The sequence below is a fragment of the Spermophilus citellus genome (genome assembly GCF_964194105.1).
Source record: "Spermophilus citellus genome assembly, chromosome: 8".
NCBI classification, from domain to species: Eukaryota; Metazoa; Chordata; class Mammalia; order Rodentia; family Sciuridae; genus Spermophilus; species Spermophilus citellus.
In genome coordinates this window covers 152,518,127-152,544,209 of record NC_138189.1, presented here as the reverse complement: position 1 = coordinate 152,544,209, position 26,083 = coordinate 152,518,127, and the positions used below count along the sequence as shown (strand labels likewise).

Sequence of the window (26,083 nt, the reverse complement as noted above, 5' to 3'; positions counted from 1 at the left end):
GAAGTAGAGTCACACCATTTGTGCAATCTTGTTCCTAGGGTAATGATGTCCGCCTTATTCCACCATCTTTCCTACCCCCTTATCCCTTTACCCTCTCCTTCCTCTCCCCTTTGCCCCATCCAGAGTTTCTCCACTCAACCCATGCCCCCCATCCCCCATTATAGATTAGCATCCACTTATCAGAGAGAACATTCAGCCCCTGTTTTTTTGGGATTGGCTTATTCACTTAGCACGATATTGTCCAACTCCATCTATTTACCTGCAAATGCCATAATTGTATTCTCTTTTAATCTGTGTAATATTCCATGGTATATATGTACCATAGTTTCTTTATCCATCTATCTATTGAAGGGCATCTAGGTTGGTTTCACAGTTTAGCTATTGTGAATTGAGCTGTTATAAACATGAAAGTGGCTGTGCCACTGTAATATACTATTTTTAAATCCTTTGGGTATAGACCAAGGAGTGGGATAGCTGGGTGGCTATTGGCCCAATGAGTGAGACAGCACAAGTGGTCCCATTCCAAGTTTTCTGAGAAATCTCCATACTGCTTTCCAGAGTGGTTGCACCAATTGCAGTTCCACCAGTAATGAATTGAATGTACCTTTCTCCCACATCCTCACCAACACTTATTGTTGTCTGTGTTCTTGATGACTGCCATTCTGACTGGAGTGAGATGAAGTCTTAGAGTATTTTGATTTGCATTTCTCTAATTACTAGAGATGTTGAACCTTTTTTCATAGATTTGTTGATTGATTGTATATCTTCTTCTGAGAAGTATCTGTTCAGCTCCTTAGCCCATTTATCGATCGGGTTGTTTGGGTTTTTTTTTTGTGTGTGTGTGTTAAGTTTTTTGAGTTCTTTATATATCCTGGAGATTAGTACTCTATCTGATGTGCGAGAGGTAAAAATTTGCTTCCAGAATGTAAGCGCTCTCTTCACCTCATTGATTGTTTCTTTTGCTGAGAAAAAGCTTTTTAATTTGAGTTCATTCCATTTATTGATTCTTGATTTTATTTCTTGGTGCTTTAGGAGTCTTGTTAAGGAAGTCGGGGCCTAATCCAGTGTGATTTGGGCTTTTTCTTCTATTAGATGTAGGGTTTCTGGGCTAATTCCTAGGTCCTTATTGGATTAGCCACATTTTAAGTACTACAGTGGCCACATGTAGGGACTGGCTATTGGCCCAATGTGTGAGACAGCACAAGTTAAATGAGTATTATGTAATTTAGGGACTAAGGGCTCATGTTCCATGATTAGAACATACCCTGACATTTTAGATCAAAGGAAGTATTATTGCTGAATTTTTAGCAGTGGTTTTCATGTTGGCTTGGAGCATAGTCAGGGCTTCTGATTTTTCTTATGGTTGTAAAGAAAGGAGTAGCTTACTGTGAAAATTAAGTTTGAAGACTGCTTGAGAAAAAGACCTGATCATATATTTTAACTCATTGTATTCATTTTAGTAAACAGAGGGTCATTACTATTGAGTTTTAAATGGTCATTCACCAAAGGCTAATTATTCGATTCAACCTAACTTTAAAGTATATTATCTATCCTTTTGAATATTCTGCATCTAATAGGATTTTGACTTAGTTTGTATATACAGGTTTGATTAGAATTCATTTTTTAAAAGCACCTTTTGACATTTTATCACCTTAGTAATAATTTTGGGAATGTGTTTACATGAATCACAAAACATTTTGTAGTCATCAGCTTGAGTTTTAAATTTTTTTTTTTTTTAATTTTTTGGTACTGGGAATTGAACCTTGGCCACTTAACCACTGAGCTACATCCCCACCCTGGTTTATTTTTTAATTTTAACACAGGGTGTTGATAAGTTGCTTAGGGCCTTGCTAAGTGCTGAGGCTGATTTTGAATTTGTTATTGTCTAGCCTCAGTCTCCCGAGCTGCTAGGATTACAGGCTTCTATTAACTTCTGAGCTTTCGTTTTGGCACATTTTTTTCCTTTAAAAATAAAACATTCTCAAAGCCTATAATAAGTTTAGTGAACATTAAAAAATCAGAGAGAAAAAACAGTATATGTTGAGCACCAGCTTTATACTAGATGCTTCATGTATATTGCAAACATACATGCTCACACTTCTCTCGCTTAACACCTTGAAAAGTATCCTTATTTATCCCATTTTAATAGATTAGGAAATGGGCTCCATGAGGGGAATTAACTTGCCTGATACTTCGTAGGATAGTTGTTGTTGCTGTTCAGCTTAAAGCAGATTAATCATCAGATCATGTCTTAAAAAGGTGCTCCATGCAGAAGTGATCAGTTGACTGGAATTAGCCTTGATTGTGATCTACCTAGTCTCACCTCTTGAGGGCAGCAGTCTTAGGTGAATAATGTGAGCCTATTATAGAGGACTGTACATATTTTAAATGGAATGTTGGTCTATAAAATTTTATTTTAAAAAATCTTACATTTCAAATGAGGCTTCAGTGTATAGACAAGAAAGTTAGTTTTCAGTTAGGAAAATCAGTAATTTGAATCTACTTATATTTTTAGTTGCAACTGAAAAATTACATTAGTAATGTTGGAGCTCCTTCTGGTGGAAATCATTTTATCTGCACCCATTCTATTATGAAAGCAAAACTGGTTATTTAGGTACTTTTACTGTTTTTATACACACACACACACACACACACAAAATATATATATATTTTGTAAAGACATTCTATTCAGAGTTTAATAAATAAAATAACTTGGTTCAAAGTTTTATAAACAAGTAAATTTAAGCATTTAAGGATATAATTTTCTTATTAGTTTACACACTATTTAATTCAAGAACACTTCCCCGAGTTCCCTTTTGCGTGTAATTATGTCGTCAGTTCTCATTATTTTTGTAGTAGTTATGTTCTGTTGAAGTCTCCTTGTGCACTGTTCCTGGGGGTACCAAATTGCAAGTATGTGCATATTTACATAGATTGCCATTCTAAATCCTTAAAAAAAAAAAAAAAAACCTCATTCTGGTTTTCCTTATGTTATAAAAGAGGAAAGAGGAGGGGAAGATTGTCCAGCAGAGCTGGACAGCTGTTGGTCTCTTGTAGTGCTTATGCATGGAGGAAGAAGAAAATGCTAATATTTTGAAAACTCTCCAAGAGAAGGCTTCTTTGCAAGTGCAGCACTATTCAGGTGTGCCTACTTCTTGCATTTGAACAAGTAGGAAGACACCTGTAGGACACCTTTATCAATAGAAAGAAGGAGGTCTCATTTTTTCCTCAGGCATGTCCTTTCTCCAGAATAAATTTTCATTGTAGTCATTACTCACTTTTCTCTCTTCAGGTAATGTGCTTACAGGATTTAATTTTCTTGAACAGGTAATTTATAAATAGGGATGAAATTGGCTGTGAATAAAAGCCTTTTTCCAAGGTAGGCAAGTGCAAGAAAGGAGTGGGTAGTTTAGGCTGGTGTTTTTCATCTTTGTGGTGTGAGTGCGCACGCACACACAGATGTTATTATGGATTATCATACACCCTCCAAGAAGTTATGCACGTATGAATTTATATATATATATATATATATATATGTGTGTGTGTGTGTGTGTGTGTGTATAAATGTGTTTGTATGTATGTGCATATATGTGTATGTAATAAATTAATGTTTTACAAAGCATTTACCCTGTGTGCAGTGTTCTCTGACATTTATTCTAATAAAAAAGTGCTTGATGGGATTGACTAAAATGTTCTCATGATGCCCTGATGGATAGAATATTATATTTTGAAGAACAGTGGTTTTTCACTAAGGTACCAAATTGCAAATATTTTTCTGCTATAGGAAGTGTCTGAAAATTTTAAGTTATTCCAAAATTGTATGAATCATTCATTTTCCAGGTTGCAAATAAATTATTTTGATGAGGTTTGTAATACAACTGTGTAAATATCATTTTATTCCAGTTTAGTTTCTGGTATACCTAATGCTGATTATTGTCCCTCTCCCCTCTTTATAGTGACAAAGATAGGGAAATTAATGAAGAGGAACTGACTTCTTGTATTCTGAGAAAACTGGGTGAGACTAATATTTTAAATTGTTTTCTTAAATTTTAAGTGCAATGCTGCAGCAAATAGTGTTTTTTGAGGTCTTACAGATATAGTAGTTTCCTTCCAAATAGCTTAGAGAATAGTCCCTTAATGAAGTAACATCCTTTTGAAGCAGGGGATGTCTAACTTTTCTCAGTAAATGGATTCAGTACTGGAAAAATCAAATGGCTTGTTTGTGGACAGGGTCAGGGGTAGGACCAAGGCTTTAACCCCAGCTGAAAGCAATTAGAGAAATAATTGAACTGCCTCTCAAGGCATGGAGTTCTGGCTGTTGATGGGATCTCAGATCCTGGTGTGTAGAGAGTTTGAAAGAGTCATCTTTTCTGTTTCCAGCTGGTGCTGTCAGTATGTCATAGAGGAATATTAGGCTCTCAGCTTTTTTTTTTTTTTTTACTTTCCTTTTTATTTTTTTTCAGTGCTGGGAATTGAACCCAGAATCTCATACATGGTAGGCAGGTGTTCTACCACTGATCTTACCTCTCCAGGTTTTTTTTTTTTTTTTTTTTTGGCAACAGGGTCAGCATTAAGTTGCCCAGGCTGATCTCATTCTTGTGATATTTCTGCCTCAGCTTTCACAGTAGCTGGGATTACAGGTGTGTACCACCACACCTGACTAGGTCCTCTCTCTCTCTAATGTGTAACTTTTTAAAAAAATATATATTTTTTAAATTTGCAGATGGACCTTTATTTCTATTTATTTATATGTGGAGCTGAGAATTAAACTCGGTACCTCACTCATGCTAGGCAAGCACTTTACCACTGAGCTACAACCCCAGCCCCTAGGTCTTTTCTTTTTCATGACAAAAGTGACTTTATTGATACTTCAGTTTTGATTGAGTCTTTTTGGTCAGATAGTTTTGTTAATAGCCAATAAGTTGCTATTAAAGCATTGAATGGGTGAAAAATTTTGTTAACGTGGTGTATTTGTTGAATTGTTTTCCAGATGGCAAGATTGTTTTACCAGGCAACTTTCTGTATTGTACCTTCTATGGACGACTTTGCAAGTTACAAGTTTTGCAAGTGAAAGGGGCAGATGGCATGGTATTGGGAAGGCCTCAGAGTGACTCTGACACTAGTGCACAGGGAATGACCTTTGAACAATCCAGCATGGAAAACAGTAACCTGGATATGTCCTCCCAGCTAAGTCAGTTACATCTGGACGAACCCCAGAGCCCAGCCTCTAGAAGTACTCCTTGTAAACCTGTTGATGACAGATTTATAAATAAAGCCAATGACATTTCGCTGGATATTACACAGAACTTTGGGGATGGCAGTGGACTTGAGCTAGAGGAAAGCACAGCTCTTAAATGTAGTTTTGAGTCTTCCAGAGAAGGAAATAAGCAGGTTATCAATGAAGAGAGACTGCTAAAATCATCTAGCACTGGAGGGAAGTGCAATACTGATACTTTTTATTTTATTTCTTCCACAACAAGAATCAATCTTACAAAGAGTTGTACAAATTCAAAGGAGCAAGATAACCTATGTAAAGTAACATACGACATGATAGGAGGTTTAAGCAGTCAGCTGAAAGCAATTAGAGAAATAATCGAACTGCCTCTCAAACAGCCTGAACTTTTCAAGAGTTATGGTATGATATCTTCAGTTTATTGTACCTAGAAGTGTTACTGAAAAGCAGTTGGCTGATTCCAGTTATCTACTGAATGTTCTCTCTCTCTGCCTGTCTTAGTTCATTCTGATAAGAGGTGCCTTAAGAGATACCATGCACTGAGCCAGTCTCTATGCTTTGGTCCCTGGGCTGTGATGTGTGTTAGTGATAGCCTTGTCTCTTCTAATAGCATATAACATTTGCTTGTGTTGGATCTATAATAAGTATCTTGTCGTGCTAGACCAGCTGTAAAGGTGAAAGAAATAAACTATATTCATACAGGTGGGATAAAATTTCTTTGTTAGGAAGTGTAACTGTGTGCTGATCTCATTGCATTGAGACAATTAGTTAAAGGTTGTAGCAAATTAAGCTAGTCATTTGACTCCTGGTAAATCAGGTGCCTCTTTCTGGTTTCTAATGGATCCTTTGTATGTATTTGTGCATGCTATCTCTGTTTATTCCTTTTTATGAATTTTTATGTTTAAAATTGACTTGTGGACCCCATTGTGGTGGCATATGCTGCTACTGGTGTGGCTGAGGCAGGAGGATCACAAATTTGAGACCTGTCTCAGTAATTTAGTGAAACTGTCTCAAAGTAAAAAAAATAGAGCTGGATGCGGTGACACATGCCTGTAATCCCAGCAGCTCAGGAGGCTGAGGCAGGAAGATCCAGAGTTCAAAGCCAGCTTCAGCAAAAGCGAGGCCCTGAGCAACTCAGTAAGACCCTGTCTCTAAATAAAATACAAAATAGGGCTGGGGATGTGGCTCAGTGGTCGAGTGCCCCTGTGATCAATCCCTGGTACCCAACCCCTGCAAAAAAAAAAAAAAAAAAAAAAGACTGGGGATGTAGGTCAGTGATGAAGCACTCCTGAATTCAGTCCCTAGTACAAAAACAAAAAACCAAAAACCACAACCAAACTTTTGGTTTTATATTTTGCTAGTAATGTTTAGCCTCTCCAAGGTAATAGGAAGGAAATCGGTATTGGTGGCTTGCTTTTGTGTGTGCATGTTTGGTTTTATTTTTGGTTATTGAACTGTGCTGTGCGAGATAAGGCTTGGCAATGTGTGTGCAGTTTTCTACTAGCATACTTCCTTTGCTTTGTGGTCTATAGAGAAAAGAGATATCATTGTGGTGATAGGTATTTGGTATAGTTAATACATCTTTCTGAGGGAGTGGGAGGAGGCCTGACTCTTATTTTAATTTTGTGATGCATGATAAATTTGCATTTGTAACTTGTGTTTGAAGTAGTATGACAGTCTTCATGAGAGTCTTAGTGAAGCTGAATTCAGTGTTCATTTTTTTCTCGTAGGAATTCCTGCTCCTAGAGGAGTGTTACTCTATGGCCCTCCAGGTACTGGGAAGACAATGATTGCCAGGGCTATTGCTAATGAAGTTGGAGCCTATGTTTCTGTAATTAATGGTCCTGAAATTATAAGCAAGTAGGTGCATGACTTGATAAAGTAAGTTTAATATTACTAAATATACTTCAAGGTAGCCTTTAAAAGTGGCAGCATGGGGCTGGGGTTGTTGCTCAGTTGTAGAGCGCTCGCCTAGCACATGTGAGGCCCTGGGTTTGATCCTCAGCACCACGTAAAAATAAATAAATTAATTAATAAATTAATAAATAAAGTACTGTGTCTACTACAACTAAAAAATAAATATTAAAAAAAATGGCAGCATGGACAGGGCGCAGTGGACGTACTTATAATCTTATTGGTTCTGGAGGCTGAAGCAGGAGGATCGCAAGTTCAAAGCCAGTTTCAGAAACTTTGGAGAGGCCCTAAGTAACTACACAAGACCTGTTGAAATAAAAAATAAAAAGGGCTGGAGATGTGGCTTAGTTGTAAGTGCTCTGGGTTCAAATTCTGGTACCAAAAAAAAAAAAGTGACAGTATGATATTCTCTCTGGATAATATATACCTTGGAATATTTTAAATTTGCTATATATATATATATATATATATATATATATATATATATATATACACACACATACATACACACACACACATACATATACACACACACACATATATACACACACACACACACACACATATACAGGTATATAGAATATAAATATATTCATATATATAGATCTACACACATGCATGTACACACATATGTACTGAGGATTGAACCTAGGGTGCTTTACAACTGAGCTACATCCCCAGTCCATTTATTTTTTATTTTGAGACAGGGTCTTGCTAAATTGTTAGGCTGACTTCAAATTCCTGATCCTCCTGCCTCAGTCTCCTGAGTTGCTGGGATTATAGGTGTGTCACCATACCTGGTTTGCTTTTTAACTCTAATGTATAAAAATTAAATTTGGAAAATAAATGTTGAAAGTGCTTATTCTAGAACTGTTTAAAAAGTCAGATTAGCTTTTATATACCAAGATTAAAAAATAAATGGTCCTTAAAAAATATTTGTTACAGATTCTATGGTGAGACCGAAGCAAAGTTACGTCATATATTTGCTGAAGCCACTCTACGGTATTGTTTTTTTATTTTGTGGGGGAAGCACATTTTTTTGTTTCTTTGATGTTTTGCTGTTGTTCTTTTTAGATATACATGACAGTTTTTGAGGTTTTGGAATTAATAGTCAAAGCTCCATTAAAGTGAAGTAGTAGTATCTTACACAAATCATGAGAGTAATACAAAAAATAGTGATAGTTCTAGGAATAGATTGTAGACTTAATGAAACTCTGTTTAGTCTATTTCTAATATTGTTTTGGAAGTTTGATAAATTGGTAATTAAACTATAGAAAGTAGAAGAATTAAAACAGCATTTTTTGCTGAGTCAGTAAGCAAATAAATCTCTGAATTCCTTTAGAGTGTACCTACATTTAATTCTCTTAATAGTCTCTATTTTCAAAGTATGCTTAGAGCTTAGTTCTCTTATAAATTCCTTCCAAGGGACAAACCTTGTGCTCTTTAAAAAATTACCATATTATTCCTGAGTTTAGGTTACATTGTTAGATTGCAGTGAGTATTAGAATATTGTCTGTAACTTGGTCTGATGTAATATTGTTCTTAACATGGCTGTATTTCTACCATTGTTTAGATAGTTAACATCATATTACTGTTTTTTATTTAAAGAACTGCTATTTTAAAGTGCTTTTTTCCATGTTACACAAAATTACATATAAGAGGTTGTGAGGGGAAAGGGGGAGGGAAACAAGGGAGAGAATTGAACAATAGCAGAGGAGGTAGAGAGGGAAGATGGGAGGGGAGGGGAGGGGGGATAGTAGGGGATAGGAAAGGTAGCAGAACACAACAGTCACTAATATGATATTATGTAAAAATGTGGATGTGTAACCAATGTGATTCTGCAACTTGTATTTGGGGTAAAAAATGGGAGTTCATAACCCAATTGAGTCAAATGTATGAAAGATGATATATCATGAGCTTTGTAATCTTTTGAACAACAAATTAAAAAAAAAAGAGGTGAACAATCAGATAAATGAAAAAAAAATAAAGTGCTTTCTTCCAGTGTTAGAGATAAAATAAGAATTTTATCGTTCTACTACTGAAAATTTGAGAAGATGGTTTACCTTATTTTTATTATGTATTTGTTGTTAGGTTAATGGTAGTTGGGGTTTCCTTTTGTAAGAGAATTCATGTCTTTATGGCAGAATTGGTCATCTTGAAAGTATTGTTTAAAAGAGGGCATTCTAGTTTATGTCCTTTGGGCTTTAGACCTACTCCCAAGGGACAGCATCTCTGTCCTCAGCTTCTGAATTGATCTAGTCATATAACAATTTAGTAGGCATTTGTGGGAGAGTTCTGCCTGGGCATAGATGCTCACCTCAGGAGCAGTAAGCTCTTCCCAGTACTCTGCTTTGTAACCAGGGCAGTAGACTAGAATGAGTTGATAAGTTAAATCGGCCGAAGTTAAGCATCTTCACTTTCTAATGCTTTTATCTATAGTATTATTAAATTTTAAATTTGACATGTTGCATTTCAGTTAAAAAATTGAAACTAAAATTAAAAATTAAATGTGAATTAGAGATCTCATATTATGTGTTTGTTTTTAGGCACCCTTCAATTATTTTTATTGATGAACTAGATGCACTTTGCCCTAAAAGAGAAGGAGCTCAGAATGAGGTGGAAAAAAGAGTTGTGGCTTCACTCTTAACATTGATGGATGGCATTGGCTCAGTGAGTACAGTACTAGTACTGATCCTGTGTGGGAAGCAAAAGTGCATGTTCTGGGTCTTTGGGTATTCCAGGATAAGGGGAATGTATCTAGCATAGTAACTAGCTTCAGTAGATTACTTGGAAATTTCTAGGACAATGTAACTTGACATGTTTTCTAACATATAAAATAACAGACTGTGATAGTTTTTTTTTTGTGATAGGTGGTATTAACCCGAGGCAAAAATCAATAAGGAAGATTCAGCAGTAAATTTTAGGGGATTTTATTTAGAAATTTCATGAGTAAGTCATCTTATTTATGTAAAAACTCTTTCAGATAAGTAAAAGGGATGAGAAAATAATGGACAGAAAGCATTTACTCTGATCACTGGATTCCGTGATTTGGTATATACTCTTGTATTAATGAAAACAAGGAAGGACTAATTCAGAACAGGAATGAAGAAAAATTCTCTGAGTTCTGATATATGTTAACCAGAAAAATGTATATCTTTGGGCTTTTGTTTTTGGTACCAGGGATTGAACCTAGGGATGCTCTACCACTGAGTTAAATTTTTTTTATTTTGCAACAGGATCTTCCTAAGTTGCTGAGGCAGGCCTTGAACTTGCAATCCTCCTGCCTTAGCTGCCTTGAGTCTCTGGGATTAAAGGTGTGCACCACCATGCTCAGCTCAGAAAAATGTACTTCTTGGGCCAGAGTATAAATAACTAAAGTTTTTAGAATCATGATATATTAAAGCCAAAAGAAATTTTAGAAATTATGTAGATCCTGCTCTTCTTGGTGCATATTAAATAAGTGGATAATTAAAAGGTTTTTACTGCTTACTGGTAGAAACTGAACATGTGGTAATAATGTGAATGCTTGGTATTTGGTCAGTTGGATATCACTATTAAGTACACCAACTCTCTTTGATAATGTAGAGAGCTGTATTATAATTAGAGGGACCCAGGGGAAGAGTGAATCCACTAGCAGGCCCCATGTGGAAGGATCTCAGTTGCAGGGTCTTTCTGCTGCCCCCTCTTCTCTGCTGTGGAATAAGCCGACTGCACTGATGTTCTTGCTTTTGGACACTACTGGAAGTACTACACTGATGTTATAGTATGAAAATATTTGTACTCCTAAATTCATGATTCATGAATTCACACTGGTTTATTTTCTGTTGGCACATTTAGAATAATTGATGAGGTTTGAGTTTTATGTAAATCACATTCCACTTACGCTGGTCTTTGTGAAATGACCATCTAAGTAAAATGCTGGGTAATACCTACGGGTGCCTGATCATGATTATAGTTCTTTTTAAGTTGTTCTTAATTTCAATTTCAGAGTAAAAATCCTTATGTATTCAAGGGTGTCTGTTATTAGTTGTATTATTGTATGTATTTTCAGAAAGTTAAAAATTTATTATTATAAAAAAGAAAACAGTTTGTATATAAGGAAGACTTCCTAATGGAGCCTTGTTCTCTTTGAGTAACATCAGATCATCATCTTTTTTTCCAAGTAGGGAAAATTATTTAATTAAAACAATTAAATGAAACATGTAATTTAATGCAATTGTTTATGATAATGATATGGTTAAGATGGTAGAAGTCAGAGAAACATCCTTTAATTGATGGAGAGGTAAGTGTTGGAAAGCTTTCTAGGGGAAGAAGGATTTAGACTGAACTTGGAAAAATGTGGAATAAAAGTATAACAAATCTATTACAAATAATAAATAGGTAACAGGACCTAAAGTTAAGACTTAATAGCCTGGATGATTCTATTCATTCTTATCTACGTAGCCAGTGTCTACCTCCATATATATATATTTTCCAAGTTTTAGAAAATTATGCAACTTATTTTCATTTTATTTTGTTAGGAAGGAAGTGAAGGACAGGTGTTAGTACTTGGGGCCACAAATCGCCCTCAAGCATTAGATGCTGCACTCCGAAGACCTGGACGATTTGATAAAGAGATTGAGATTGGAGTTCCTAATGCTCAGGACCGGCTGGATATTCTCCAGAAGCTGCTTCAAAGGGTTCCCCATTTGCTCACTGAAGCTGAACTGCTCCAGCTGGCAAATAGTGCTCACGGCTATGTTGGAGCTGACCTGAAAGCCTTGTGCAATGAGGCAGGTGAGAGTGTTTGGCAGTGAGGCGTCTGTGCCTGTGGGCTTTCCTCTGGTTCACACGCTGATCATTTACCTTTCACTTTTTATTTTTTGGTACTGGGAATTGAACCCAAGGGTGCTTTACCACTGAACTATATATCCCTAGCCCTTTTTATTTATCTTATTTACTTTGAGACGGGCCTTGCTGAATTGCTGAGGGGTTCATGATATTGCTGAGACTGGTCTTGAACTAGTTATCCTCCTGCCTTAGCTTCCTGAGTTGCTGGAATTACGGGTGTGTGCCACTTTCCTCAGCACATCTCACTCATTGCTTAATGGAAATAATTTTTTTCTAATCATAAAGTATGTTTATTGAAAAAACATAATGATTCAGAAGACTATAAAATGAATGGAAATTACTTTTATTCCTCCTAAAGATCACTACTTTTATGGTATATATCCTTCAAGATCTTTTCTGAGTAGCGTGCACATACATGTATGTACACACATATATCACCAGCTGCACAGGTGGTAGTATGGATGATGACAGTATTCATTGATATTGTGCTGTGGAAATTAGGTAAATCTGTCTACAGGAAGATCACAGTTTTCCTTGAGCAGCTTAGTATATGTTGAAGTGCTGAAAAAGTACTCAAAAAGTCTATGCTATAGAGTGTATTTACCTTTAACAGTGTTTAAGGGTTGTTATTAGTTGCCTACTTAAGAACTTGACCATGGAATAACTGTAGTTACTTTTGGAAGTTTTAAGACCTTTTAATGTTTGCACAGTTTTTTGTGTTTTTTTTTTTTTTTAACTTAATGCCATGACATTTTGTTTTCTTAAATCAGAAAAGTAAACCCAGAATTTCTAGGATAGATGTCCTAGGTGAGCACCAGAAAGGGGTCCTGGCTAGGGTGAGGCGGGCATCAGGCTATAGGGTCCATGGGGCAGGAAGACCTTGCAGACAGCTGGGGTCCTCACAAGCAATGAGCAGGGGAAAGGCCAGGCCTCAGTTGATGTGGCTTGGGCTTGGAATCAGGGGATTCCTGCTCCCTCCTTCCCATGAATAGCACTGGTATATGAGGTGGCTTTTCATCCACTTGACTCTAGCTTATTCTTAGTCCAGGGACCCTCAGGTGGCCAAAGCTACCTTTGCAGGGCTGGCCACAGCTAGCACCCTGGACTTCCCCAAAGCCTAGAGACAGGTAGAGCGCAGGCTCTTCCCTCCTCAGACATGGACTCCTTTGTTGGCTCACTCTACCCTGGGATCCAGGAGACCAGAGTGTGGGGCTGCCCTGAGGGGTCTGGGACTAGGGGTGGGCAGCCTGTAGAACAGGAAGGGGCGTGACCCAGAGACAGTTCTGGGGGGAGTTCTGTCCAGCTGGGGGCAGCCAACAGCTGACAGGCTACTTGGGTGGAGAGTGGAGAATGGCACAGACTGGGTTCTCTAGCCCTTCCATAGACAGTTCCCCTGCACCCTGCAGCTCTCCCTGGTGTGGAGACCCAAAAGCTGCCCCATCAGTACCTCTACTTCAGTGGGGGCAGAACCCTAAGAGGTGGGGTGGCAACTCCTGGGTCAGCACCCCTGTGTTTGCAGTTTTTCAGAGTAATTTTAATTATGGAAAATTCAGGACAGTTTATTTTATTATTTTTTTTTTTGGGCATAGTTCTGAGGATTGAACCTAAGGGTCCTTTACCAAAATTGTGACAGTTTTAATAAGTTGTTGAAATATTCAGTATTTGATCCAGTAAGTAAGAATTTATTGAAAAAAAATATGATAGTTTTTGTTGGTTTGGAAAGGCTGTGTTTGTTTTCTACTGACTTTTAAAGGCAGGGCACATAGTGAGCCAGTAATCTATACGCCTTAAATATGTTCTTTTCACTGTGTTGGCATATATTTTTAAGTCCTTTTATACTTTGAAGGAATTTTTTTTTTTTTTTTTTTTTTTTGTATTGGGGATTGAACCCAAGGACACTTCACCACTGAGCCATAACCACAACCCTTTTTATTTTTTATTTTGAGACAAGGTCTTGCCAAGTTGCTGAGGGCCTCACAAAGTTAGGCATTTTTTCCAGTTGTAGTATTCTGTTTTTCCCATAAGGTGTTCAAAGAATATCTAATTCTTACAGTGATGGAAGACATTAAATTCTTGAATTGGAGACCTGTTTATTTTAGAGCTGTCGTTTCAGAAATTTAATAAGTTTTTTTTTTTTTTTTTGATTCATAGTTGTCTATATGTTAGTGGCTTTGAAGACCTGTCCATTAGTCCTTTCAGTCTTTTAATTTGGACTGATGGGTTTATGAAAAGTGGTTAAAGAAGACAGGTAGGAAAAGAAAACTTGGGAGATATATTTAGGAATTTTTAAATTCTTACTCTTAAAATGGAGAAAATCAATTGTATTTCACTCTTCTTGATTATTACCACAATTCCAGGCTAGAGGATTAATAGCTGTGGAAACTATAGGCAGTATAGATTACCTAGGTGAATGTTAACATTTTCTTCAGCACATTATGGTATAGGACTAGACCCCATCTGTCCAGCTTCTGTGCTGCTAGCTTCCTGGGGAAGGGTGGGCCTGGGTTAGAATTAACTTCTCAGGGACTAAGTCACAGATGTGTCAGTAGGCTGCTTTGCTCTTTTTTTTTTTTTTTTTTTTTTAATTTTTTAAAAATTGTAGATGGACATAATACCTTTATTTAGGTGTTTTTTTTTTTTTTTTTTTTTTTTTTTAATGTGGTGCTGGGGATCGAACCCAGTGCCTCATATGTGCTAGGCAAGCACTCTACCACTGAGCCACAGCCCTAGCCCAGCTACCTTGCTTTTTTCATTCTGTTAGGTGATCCCGAAGAGTCTGAATTACTGTTGCTTTGGACCTTCCCATGGCATCTAGGCCGGGATTCAATCTTCAAAATCTTTATCAGATAAGTTTTGACTTTCTAGTAGATTTTATACACTATAGGAAACTCTGGGGTTCTTGCTTTCCAGAAAACAGTTCGATGAAGAAAAGAGATTTGTGATCGTCTACTAATACAGTAATGAATACTCATAAAAGTATGAAAAACGTATTGACATTTTCAGTGGAAAAGCAATTGCTGGGGTTAATAGAAAAAATGACTTCTGAGAAGAAGTTAAAAAAAGGTAGTCTGTGGGCAGGTGAGTGAGAAGGTATGAAAGGGAAAACATTCAGACTCAGAGATCTCACAGCTAGTGTGTGGCAGCTTTGGAATTTAATCCCAAATCATCTTCAAACCTGTGTTCTTTATCCAAATTAAAAAATGAAGCATTTTTTCAAAGTGGTATAGGGCTTTAAGATTTAATATTAGCCTGCAAAACTAAGGATAGACTCAGTTTATAAAGGAGATAATATCGAGATATTTTCTTATTTTCTGTCTTCCTTTCTGTAAACTAATCATTTCCCACAGTCTATCAATGATTCAGACTGTGAAAAAGTAGTCTTTAGAAAGATTGGTGGTATAGTGTCCATAAGGGAAAATATATGTGATTTTTGTGTGTGCTATCTTGAATACTAGTGTGTGTAGAGTTATTAATACTATTCACTTAATTTTATAGCAGAAAAAATTTGAGAATAGTGTGTCGGGATGATTTTCAAGGAATTTTTCCCAAGGGCAGGATGATACAGTGGAGAAGTAGTTTTGAGGTAGGGTTGGACAAATTTGCTTTTAAAATGAGGCTTGTGATCTTAGGCAAGTTCTGTGCCTTATCTGAGCTTTAGTTTTCTCTACTTGTAAATAGAAAGGTTGGGGCACATGACATTTTAGTGCCCTTATGGCTATGGCATTCCCTGGACTTAAGGAAAAACAAAGAAATGAACAAAATAAAAAGGGGGAAGAGGATAGAAATAATAAGTCAAGAGGAAGGGAAAAGATAATAGAAATACCCAAGTTACTTGCTGAGTTTGTCCTGGCTAAATTGGCTACTTTCCTACCTGTGACCTTTCCTCCGTCCCTGAACTGGACTTTTGTAGAACAGGTTCTGAGTGCTTGGTAATCCCAGAAAGGTGGGACAGTGAGGAACCTTTAAAAATGTCTGTGATTTTCCTGAACATTTCCTGTCTGATTTTGTGTTCTCACTAATAGATTTCTTAGCTTTGGCTCTGCCTCTAGACTTAACCACATTCTGTTTGAAGTAAGGGCTTTTCAGGAGACATTTCCTTTGCTTCCTGGTTTGCTGTGCCTTGGTGGAATGCTGGAGCATGCCCACTGGCATGTCTGGGTGGTTAAGGCACCAACACCAAGTTCATGAGTTGGGACAGTAAGACTCCATCTCCAGGAAATCTGTCTCTGGCTGTCATAAGTGCATTCGGTCTCTGTTATTCATTCTTCCTCACAGGGAAGGGTTATTTGACATGTCCTTCATTCAGGATGGATCACTTGGAGCGTATCAGAATCAGCTGTACTGAAACAGATTGCTGAGCACCCCCAGAGTTTCTGATTCAGTGGATCTGGGCTGTTATCTGAGAATTTACATCACATTCCCATTGCAGACTTACTTAGGTAAGGGAGGTAGGAAAATGGAATCAGGATTTATGTTTCCTGAATGATTTTGAAGCAGCCACTCTTACCCTTGATGTGATCAGGCATTTGAGTCATTAATTTAGGTAAATGGTTATCCAACTGAAACACCTATCAGAATCACTTGGAAGTTTATTAAATCATAGTTCTGGCTGGGTGCAGAGGCGCACACCTGTAATCCCAGCAGTTCGGAAGGCTAAACCAAGAGGATTATTAGTTCATAGCCAGCCTCAGCAACTTAGTGAGGCCCTAAGCAACCCAAAAGTTCCTCCAACCCACGGCCCCGCCCTCCCTGCCCCCACACACATTATGGATCAGCATCCATGTCAGAGAAATTTGGCCTTTGATTTTTTGGGATTGGCTAACTTCACTTAGCATGATATTCACCAACTCCATCCATTTACCTGCAAGTGCCATGATTTTATTCTCTTTTAATGCTGAGTAATATTCCATTGTGAAACTGCATCTTTTACAGTGTGCATATTCTCAACTTTTTAAATCTCTTCTTCAAATATAATTGTATTTTCTGTACCTTTTGACTTTTTCCCCCATAATAAATGTGAACATGCTGTCAACCTGGTTCTCCTGTTGGTTGACCAGATATAATGTTCAATGTTGATGGTTGGGTATTAGATTTGTTTTCAAATGTTATGTTTTCTTCATAATTAATTTTTGAACTAGAATGTGGTTTGATATGTTGTGACTTGTCCAAAAACCTAGTGTTTTCTTGCTCATCTTTTAAGCAAAGAGCAGCTTCATTTTAACATGTTTTATCTCAAGGGGACAGGCTGTTTACAAGTGATACTCTCACACATCCTGACATTTAATGTCTGTGTGTGTATTCCTCCTGCCTTTCTAATTAATTAGTTGGATAGCCTTTTATTAATTCCCTTGAAATTTAAAATGTTTTAAATTAACAGCATAGATAAGCATACTACATTTTTTTTTGGAAAAACATGAAATATTAATTATGTAGCAGTGACATGAATTATATAAACTCTGTTGAATGTTAGAAGATGCTTAGCAACAGTGTTTTCCAAATATAGAGATTTATTATAAACTTATCCTTCTAAGGCTGTCTGTGCCATTTCAGAAGAGTGAATATAAATAGAGCTTGATTTCTTCAAGAGTGGACTCAGTCATTTTGTTTATAGTGAAAGGAAGTATTTGCTTGACATCTCTAAGAATTTATCTTAATATCCTTGCTGATTACACATCATTTCAGCATGTTCATATCAAATGCTTGGGCCTTGATAAGATAGCATTACAGAACAGGAAGAATTAAAACTCTTATTTAAACAATGATTTTGTCATTATGGCACTTAAATGGGTTTAGTAACAATACTGAACCTAATTACTATAACTTTTCTTGAGATGGAAAATTTTATATCTTATCTAGATTTCTGAGATATTTATAGCTTCTTAGTCCTTCCGTACATTCCTATGAGCTTATTTTAACAAGAATTTTTGGAGCATCTACTATTTACCTAGCAGTCTATCTCTTATAAGTTTCTTAGTTTCTAACATTTTTCCCCATTTTAAAATTAAAGAAATTCTGCCAACCTTGTTTACTAGAATTAAAATATTCTGTAAAAATTCAGTATTTTATTTATTTCTTATTGTTACATTTTAGCAGTCCTGGAGATCAAACCCTGGGGCTTGCTCATTCTAGGCCTGCACTGTACCACTGAGCTACATCCTTAGCCCTTTTAATTTTTTTTTGAGTCTTGCTATGTTGTCTAGGCTAATCTCATACTGCCAATTCTTGTGCCTCAGCCTCCTGAGTAAAAATTTAGTATTTTAAAGTCAAGTCCATGGAAGTAATGGGGTTTACTATAAAGCTTATGATGAATGCTTGATTCAGATGCTAGCTTTACTTTGTTGAGAGACATTGGGCAAGTCATTCAAACACTTATTAAATTCATTTCCTTGGCTTAGTGGGTTACATTCTATCTAAGAACCTCTTTAAGAGGCTTAGAAATAGAGCCTGGGAGCAGAGGCCATACTCTGATAGGTGTCACTTCATTTTTCTCTTGCTTCTGGAGTACTGTTTAAACATAGTTTAAAAAATTATATCTAATGTACAATATGGCAATCTTGGCAATGTTTATGGTTATCCTAATGGAAGGCAAATCAGAGAAATCTGATAGAATCCTCCACCTTGCCAGCATAGTGATTTTTACTGACTCTGGATCATTAGGAGTTTTTTTGCCCATCTATATATAACAATATGCAGTATGAGTAAAAAAAAAATAAATAAATAAATATTAAAGAAAAGGGGGCGGGGCTAGGGTTGTAGCTCAGTGGTAGCACTTGCCTAGCACGTGCGAAGCTCTGGGTTTGATTCTCAGCACCACATAAAAATAAATAAATAAAATAAAGGTATTGTGTCCAATTACAACTTTAAAAAAATTTAAAAAAGTATGCAGACTAAGCACAGATACAACCTGCTTTGGGGCAGCCTGCTTGACAGAGGGATTTGCTGAATGTCGGTACCCTCATGCTTCCTAGGCAAACCTGTTTTCTCCTTCCTGCCACCCATGTGGGTTCACTGTAGCTGCAGCAGAGCAACAGCAGCAGGAATGCAAGTTAAGTTGATGTGTGTGTCATGATTGTCACTCTCAGTGCATTATTGTAATGGAAAATCTAATAGTATTTATGCAGCAAAACATAAGACAACGGATTTTCCCCACTTTGTAATTTTGAAATATAGTGATAAGTTACAGTTGTGATAGTGAGATTTTCCTGTGCATAAACATTAGTGATATAAGAGGTAGAATTTTTTGTCAGTGAAGTGGGAATTTTAATATCAACTTCGGTTACTGGCACCGAATGGTTTGTTTCAGAAAAAGAGGTGGCAGTTTTGATTCTGTTTAAGCTCTGACATATACCGTTTACTTTGCTAGTGGAAAATTTTCTGGTTTGCTTTGTCAAGACTATAAAAGTGTAAAACTTGAAGAAAAGTTTTCTTTCTAATTTAATTATGACAAAAATAAAACCAGTCTATTCAAATAAAAGTTATTTCTATGAGATAGTCTTGATTCGCTTTCCTTCATTCTTCCTTTATCAAATCTTGTCAGCTGTTGTCAAAATTGTTCAGAATTTGGCCTTTGAGAAAATTTTTTTTTAAACTACTTTCATTGCCACCCCTGCTGTTCAAGCCATCCACAGCTCTGGGGGACATTGACATACTTCCTGATTACCCTCCTGCTACTCCCCTCTCTCTTATGGGTTCCCTTGTCTTTCTTAGAAGTTTCTGAAGTGAGGAAAGGTGTGGGTTGGAAGTTGTCATAATTACCAGGCATAGAAATGAATGAAGTCACTAGGAAAGAGTGAGTAGCATTCATTCATTCAGGAGCAGGCACTGCACTGGTGCTGAGACGACCTCAGGGACCTTAGGTCAGGCTCGACTGTTGTGGAGAGGAGATGTCAAGGCAGGTGTGGCAGTTGAGGGTCCTTAGTACTGAGTGGGGTTAGGGAGTTTCAGAGTGCTAACGGGGTGGACAGCAGTGTTGAGGAACACCACCCTTCACTGGTAGGATTTTGTAATAAGATCTGATGTAGGAGGTTGAGGAGTGGCTGCAGAGATGAGAACCCAAAGCAAGTGGCACCCCATGTGATGTGAGGGAATCTTTTTGGAAGGAAAAAAAGCACTAATTGAGCACTTGTTCAGTCTCAGTCACTGTGAAAGCACCTTACATGTGTCAGTGCATTTCTTCCTCACAGGTAACTCTGTGAGGTGTGTTTATTTTAAAGTTGAGGAAACCCATGCCAGAAAGTTAAGAAACTTTACTAAGACCACAGAGGGACAAAATAGTGGAGCCAAGATCAACAGTGTTTGGTACCCCTGTGACAAAGTCATGAGTTCCTTACACTGAAGGTCATGGGGCCTTGGAAGAGAGAAGCTGGTTCATAGGGGGTCTTGTGTCTGGCTTCTAGAATGCAGTAAATGGAGGGATGATTGAGTGTTGAAGGAGCAGATGGTGATGCCAGCTACTTCTTCACTTTTTTTTTTTTTTTAAAGAGAGAGTGAAAGGAGAGAGAGAGAGAGAGAGAGAGAGAGAGAGAGAGAGAATTTTTAATATTTATTTTTTAGTTCTCGGCGGACACAACATCTTTGTTGGTATGTGGTGCTGAGGATTGAACCCGGGCCGCACGCATGCAAGGCGAGCGCGCTACCGCTTGAGCCACATCCCCAGCCCTACTTCTTCACTGTTAATGTGTATTAGTTCCTGTGCTTTCTGTTAAATAATATGTGTGTGCACGTGTATTTGGTCTTCTTTCCTTCTTTACCACTCACTCCCCCTCAAGTAAAATCCAGATCAGATTATATTGCTTTGCTATGTTCCTTTCCTCTTACCTGCTTTAACCTAGCTTGCTGTGGATCTTCAGTCTTTTTTGGCATAAGAAGTGGGCTCTAATCAACCTTTTTTTTTTTTTTTTGTTAAACTCATCATTTTAATAAGGTTACTAAGTCATGTAGGTTCATAATTTGATGTTTAAAATGTGAAACTAAAGATTCAGATCTGGAGATCTGTGGGCCTTCCACAATGCCATTACTTTTAAAAGTCGTTTTTGGAAGTAATAGGGTGTTCATAATAGACCTGTTCCTGTGATTAGTGTAAGTTATAGCAGTCACTTTTACTTTATAAGTGAGAACCTGGGTATTCTGTTAACAATCACTGAGGGATGGAAGCTTACCTGTGATCTGTCAAGTGATACATATCACCCATAAATTGAATCACTACAGGAGATTAAAAGTAGAACTATCAAAATAGTCAGTAGAGGGAAATAGTTCAGAAAGTACTACACAAATGGTAAATGGAAAATAGTAAATAAAATAAGAAAATAAGCTATCTATTTAAGAAGTTCATCAGTTAACTAATAAACTACCAGAAAAGAGAACCAAAAAATCAAGGAATGAAAACAATTAAAAACAAAACAAAACAAAATAACAAAAAAAGAAAAAATAGAATTTTTTTTCCCATAACTGGAGGACATGGGTTTCCAGATGAAAGACAAAGGTACCAAAACATTTAATGTTAAAACACTAGAATCGTGGGGTGTGTGTGTGTGTGTATATAAATATATATAAAACAGTGGGTGGAGTAGAAAACTCTAGATAAAACAAACCTTCTGGAATTCTGGTATTTTGAGGAAAGTACATTTTAAATACATTTGAAAGGGGGAGACAGATTTTTGTTACACTTTCAGTTTCATATAAATGAATATAAGGAAATTTTATGTTCAACTTTTCAATTCAAATCTCACATCCAGATTTTTTTAATATTATTTCTTCATATCATTTACTCCTGATCAGTATAAGTTATTGTTTATTAGTTTCTAATGAAGGAACTTAATAATTTTAAATATTGAATTAAAATTATAGGATTCCATAAAGGTGTGGCATTATGTGTGTGGATTGCATCTAGAACAGATGATTTCGAAGAGTATAAATTCAGAATAATCCCTCTTGTTCAGAAGCAGTTATATCTGGATATTGATGTAGAGATGAGGGGGAACAGTCATTCAGTGGAAAGAATGTGTTGACATCAAGCGTACCTGAGACACTTTGTCTTTTTAACCTTTATTGAGTCTTATTTTTCTTTAGAGAGCATTGGAAAATAAAATAATGAAAACAAAGTGACCCATCTATTGTTTCATTAGCCACACCTATTTTTATTTCAAAGTTTTGTTTCTTAGGAACACAAGATTTTGCTTCTGTATTTGTTTACATTTTAAAAAACTTTAAACTTAGTAAGAATAGGAAATATCGATGGCTTGCTCTAAGCTAATTTCATTGTTAATGTATATGTGTTCATATGCTTCTTTTAGTTAATTGTCTTCTGGTTTCTAAAAATTGGTATACTTAAAAAAAAATAAATCACTTGGTGTAAATCTCAGTATAGCCTCATTAGAAATGTTTCATGGCCAGTAGTTTAAATTTAACATCAGAGAATTGTAAATTATTTAAATAATTAGACAAAACATATTTTAATCTTTTTATTTAGTAAATGACATAAGTTATGGTCACAGGAGCTAAATTTTATTTAAAGTCATGCCTGAACAGATCTAGACCCACAGGTGATTGGATATATGATAATTCCAGTGATCTTTTATTATTATTATTAATATTTTAAGTAATTGCAATCTTTTTATTTATTTATTTTTATGTGGTGCTGAGAATGGAACCCAGTGCCTCACACATGCTAGGCAAGCACTCTACCACTGAGCCACAACCCTGGCCCATATTATTATTTTTTTATTTTTTATTTTTTGATGTAGTGAGGTCTGAACCCAGAGGCACTCTACCACTGAGCTATACCCTGAATCCTTTCTATTTTATTTAGTGATAGGGTCTTGATGATTTGCCGAGGGTGCTTCTAACTTGCCATCCTTCTGCCTGAGCCTCCTATGTAGTGGAATAACAGGTGTGTACCACCACAGCTGGCTCTAGTGATATTTAATTTTTGTATTCTCTGGTAATATATTTTTAACATTCATATAAAGTTTGTTGTTCAACTTAACATTATTTTTAAGAATAGTATTGGTTATGTAATATAGGATTCATATATAGAAAGTGTAGAATCATAGGACTTCAGTGTGGGAATGACTGAAGACGAATAGCAGGAATCTCTAGATTCCTTGTTAGGTTTTTGTAGCTTTTGCACATCAGTAAACTTTCATATTATTCTTTTCTCCTTTCTACCAATCAAGCATACTTTTATTTTCCTACATTTCTACAAATTGATAGAGTTGGATTTAGGACTATTTAAAATATGATATTTCCAATGTGTAAGACTGAACTCTTTACTATTTTATGGGGGCTTCAAAATCTGTAACATGCTCTGTTTCTAGGCCTCTGAATGCTTTTCACTCTGCTTGGAATACTCTGATTCCATTTTAGTCCCAGTTCCCATTTTATTAGATTAACATCAACTCATTTTTCAGGTCTCACTGCTTAAATTAGACACGTTTTAGTCTTCGTTAGTGAAATAAAAAATTGTACCAATTGGTTTCTACAAGAGTTGCCTCGGTCTGTATTGTCACTGATCCTTCCCTAAACTGAGTTGGATGTTTCTAATGTGTTTTTGTGCCACTTTGTTCTTTCCATGCCGCAGTACTTGGCACAGTTTATAGTAATTAACTGTTAGGATTTGTTGCCCCTGTTTGACTGTTAGTGCTGTGAGATTTTTCTGCCTTCCTGTGTACCCTGAAACATAAGAGCTCAGTAATTTGTTTAATTAATTATGTCTAGGAGGTTCTGTGAATATTTTTAGAGAATGTATAGACGAGTTAATATTGAAGAAGAATGCCTGTGAAACGTGGTTGATGAATAATCTTCTCAGTAGTTTCATGATATAATAATGCTTTAATAATCATTTTGCTTTAATATGAATTGTAACTGAATTGGCAAGTAATACAGATACAGAATAGTGGTTCCCTTATTGACAATTGTTCTTTAAAAATATTTTCAAAATAATACATGCATAGAGTGCTGTTATCTCATCTTCTGGATTTTTCTCCTTTACTCATCCCACTTCCTATGTGAAACATCATTTGTATAAATTATTCCGGGAATTGAAAATTCCTTGTGAGGACTGTAAATTATACAGTCCATATTGTGTATACTAGTATATTTTGCTAGATAGCCTAGTAAATATGCCCTGCAGTGATTCCAAACCTGGTTAGAGTTTCTATGTAGACAATTCCCAGAACTTTTTTTTAAATGGACTTCTTTTCCCAGATTATCATGGTTTTAATTATCATTTTTAGAAATCACCCTAAATAAGAATCATACTTCCATGCTTTAGTAATAAAATATCAAGGAATAAACTTTACTATATGCATGTTGGATGCTTAGAGTTAAAATAATATTTCATTTTAAATTTGAGTTTATAGTTTCTGAAAATATCTATCATTGATATTTAAACTAGCTTCCATGTGGTATCTTTAAATTTTTTTCCCCTCTCCTCACTTTTACGTATCTATTTTTAAGTAAATTTCCTTTTTGAAGTATTACATACATACATAAAAGTACATAATGTGTAAGATGCATGAGTTTTCCACAGTGACCTCGCCACTGTTGAGACCAGGGTAGAGAACTAGCTCCCACACCACTCTCTTCCAGCTCCGACTCCTGCCTCAACCCCAAAGACAGCTTCTCTGGCTGACACGGTAGGCCAGCTCTGCCTCTTCCGTGCTCTCTCCTTTCATTCCCACCGTAGTTCAAGAGCTTCATCACTTTGTCCTGTATTGCAGTAGTTCATTTTTATTACAGTATTCTATTACATAAATATATGAATAATGATGTTATGGACATTCTTGTGCTTAACTTTTGGTGCACAGTGTTATGTATTTGTTTGCTGTATATTTAGGAGTGGAATTATTGGGTTATAGGATTCTTTTTAGTAATTGTCAAAAGCTTTCTGTAGTGATTTTTCCAATTTTCTCTTTTACCAGTGGTAGTGTGTAAAAATTCTACCTTCTCATCTTTTCTAACATTTGGTGAGTTTATAACAATATTTCATTGTGATTTTAACTCCATAATGACTGAGGTTGAGTATCTTTTCATATATGAATCCTCCATTTAGATATTCTCCTTTATTTTGTGTTTAATTATTTATTCATTTTTTTTGTAGTGTTGCTTTAAAAAATTTGTTGATTTGTAGGAGTTCTTAATACAGTTTGATTGTGAGACTTTTGTTGGGTACAGGTGTTATAGAATTTCTGTTCCATGGCTTGACTTTTTACTCTCTTCATGCTGTCTTTTTATGAGTTGCTGAGGATTGAACCCAGGACCTCGCACGTGCTAGGTGAGTGCTCTACCACTGAGCCACAACCCCAGTCCCTTTTCATACTGTCTTTTGAGGAATAGAAGTTGTTAGTATATATGTTTAGGGTCTAATGTATCACTCCTTTTTTTGTGGCTAGAGACTTTTATGTTGTTTAGGAAATCTTGGTCAAATCTACTGTCTTGAGCATTTTGTCTTAGGTTGTCTTTTAGGTACTTCATGCTCTGCGTTCATGGTACTGCCTATTGTTGAGTCTCATACTGTCCATTCAGGTGCTCTCTTAACTAGCACCAGTTAGGGAGTGAGCATTCCTTCTTGCTCTGGTTCCTTTGTCATAAATCAAAAGTTTGGCATTATTCTGGATTCTCTGTTTATTTTTGTGCAGAATACTGAAATGTATTTAATCCTTTTTAGCCTATTAGAAGTCTTAATTTATGGAGGTAATCACTCCGTTTTTTTCCTTTATCAAGATTATTTTCACTTTTCTTGGCCCTTGCATTTGTGTGCGTGCACACATGTGTGTGTGAGTTTGTGTGTGTCTTTTGCAGTGCTGGGGATTGTCCACAGAACTTGTAAAACCATTTTGTCAGCCTTCTCTCCACACCCATAAAATGTCTTGACTTTTGATTGAAATTATAAAGTCTTTTGATTAATTGGGAGAAAATGGGAAAGTTAACATCTTGCCATCCATGAACACTAGTATATCCTTTTTTTTTTTTTTTTAGTCTTCTTTCATTTATCTCAATATAGTTTTCTGTGGAGTCTTTGTATAATATTCATTAGATTCTTTGATATACTTTGTTTTTTGAATGCAATTACAAGTGGATTTTTAAAATTTTTACTTATAATTATTT

General features: G+C 36.2%; 1 protein-coding gene across 7 annotated transcripts in view; it reads left to right on the top strand.

Moving 5' to 3' along the window:
* The window catches only part of AFG2A (AFG2 AAA ATPase homolog A), a 271,565-nt gene that overhangs the window by 5,360 nt on the left and 240,122 nt on the right, over positions 1-26,083 (top strand). For all 7 annotated transcript variants that reach the window (XM_081303101.1, XM_081303100.1, XM_081303099.1 and 4 more), the window contains exons 4-9: positions 3,957-4,015; positions 4,991-5,635; positions 6,964-7,093; positions 8,093-8,149; positions 9,694-9,817; positions 11,668-11,923. In XM_081303101.1, the coding sequence (XP_081159227.1) occupies positions 3,957-4,015; positions 4,991-5,635; positions 6,964-7,093; positions 8,093-8,149; positions 9,694-9,817; positions 11,668-11,923 (1,271 nt within the window). The remainder of the gene's footprint in view (positions 1-3,956; positions 4,016-4,990; positions 5,636-6,963; positions 7,094-8,092; positions 8,150-9,693; positions 9,818-11,667; positions 11,924-26,083) is intronic.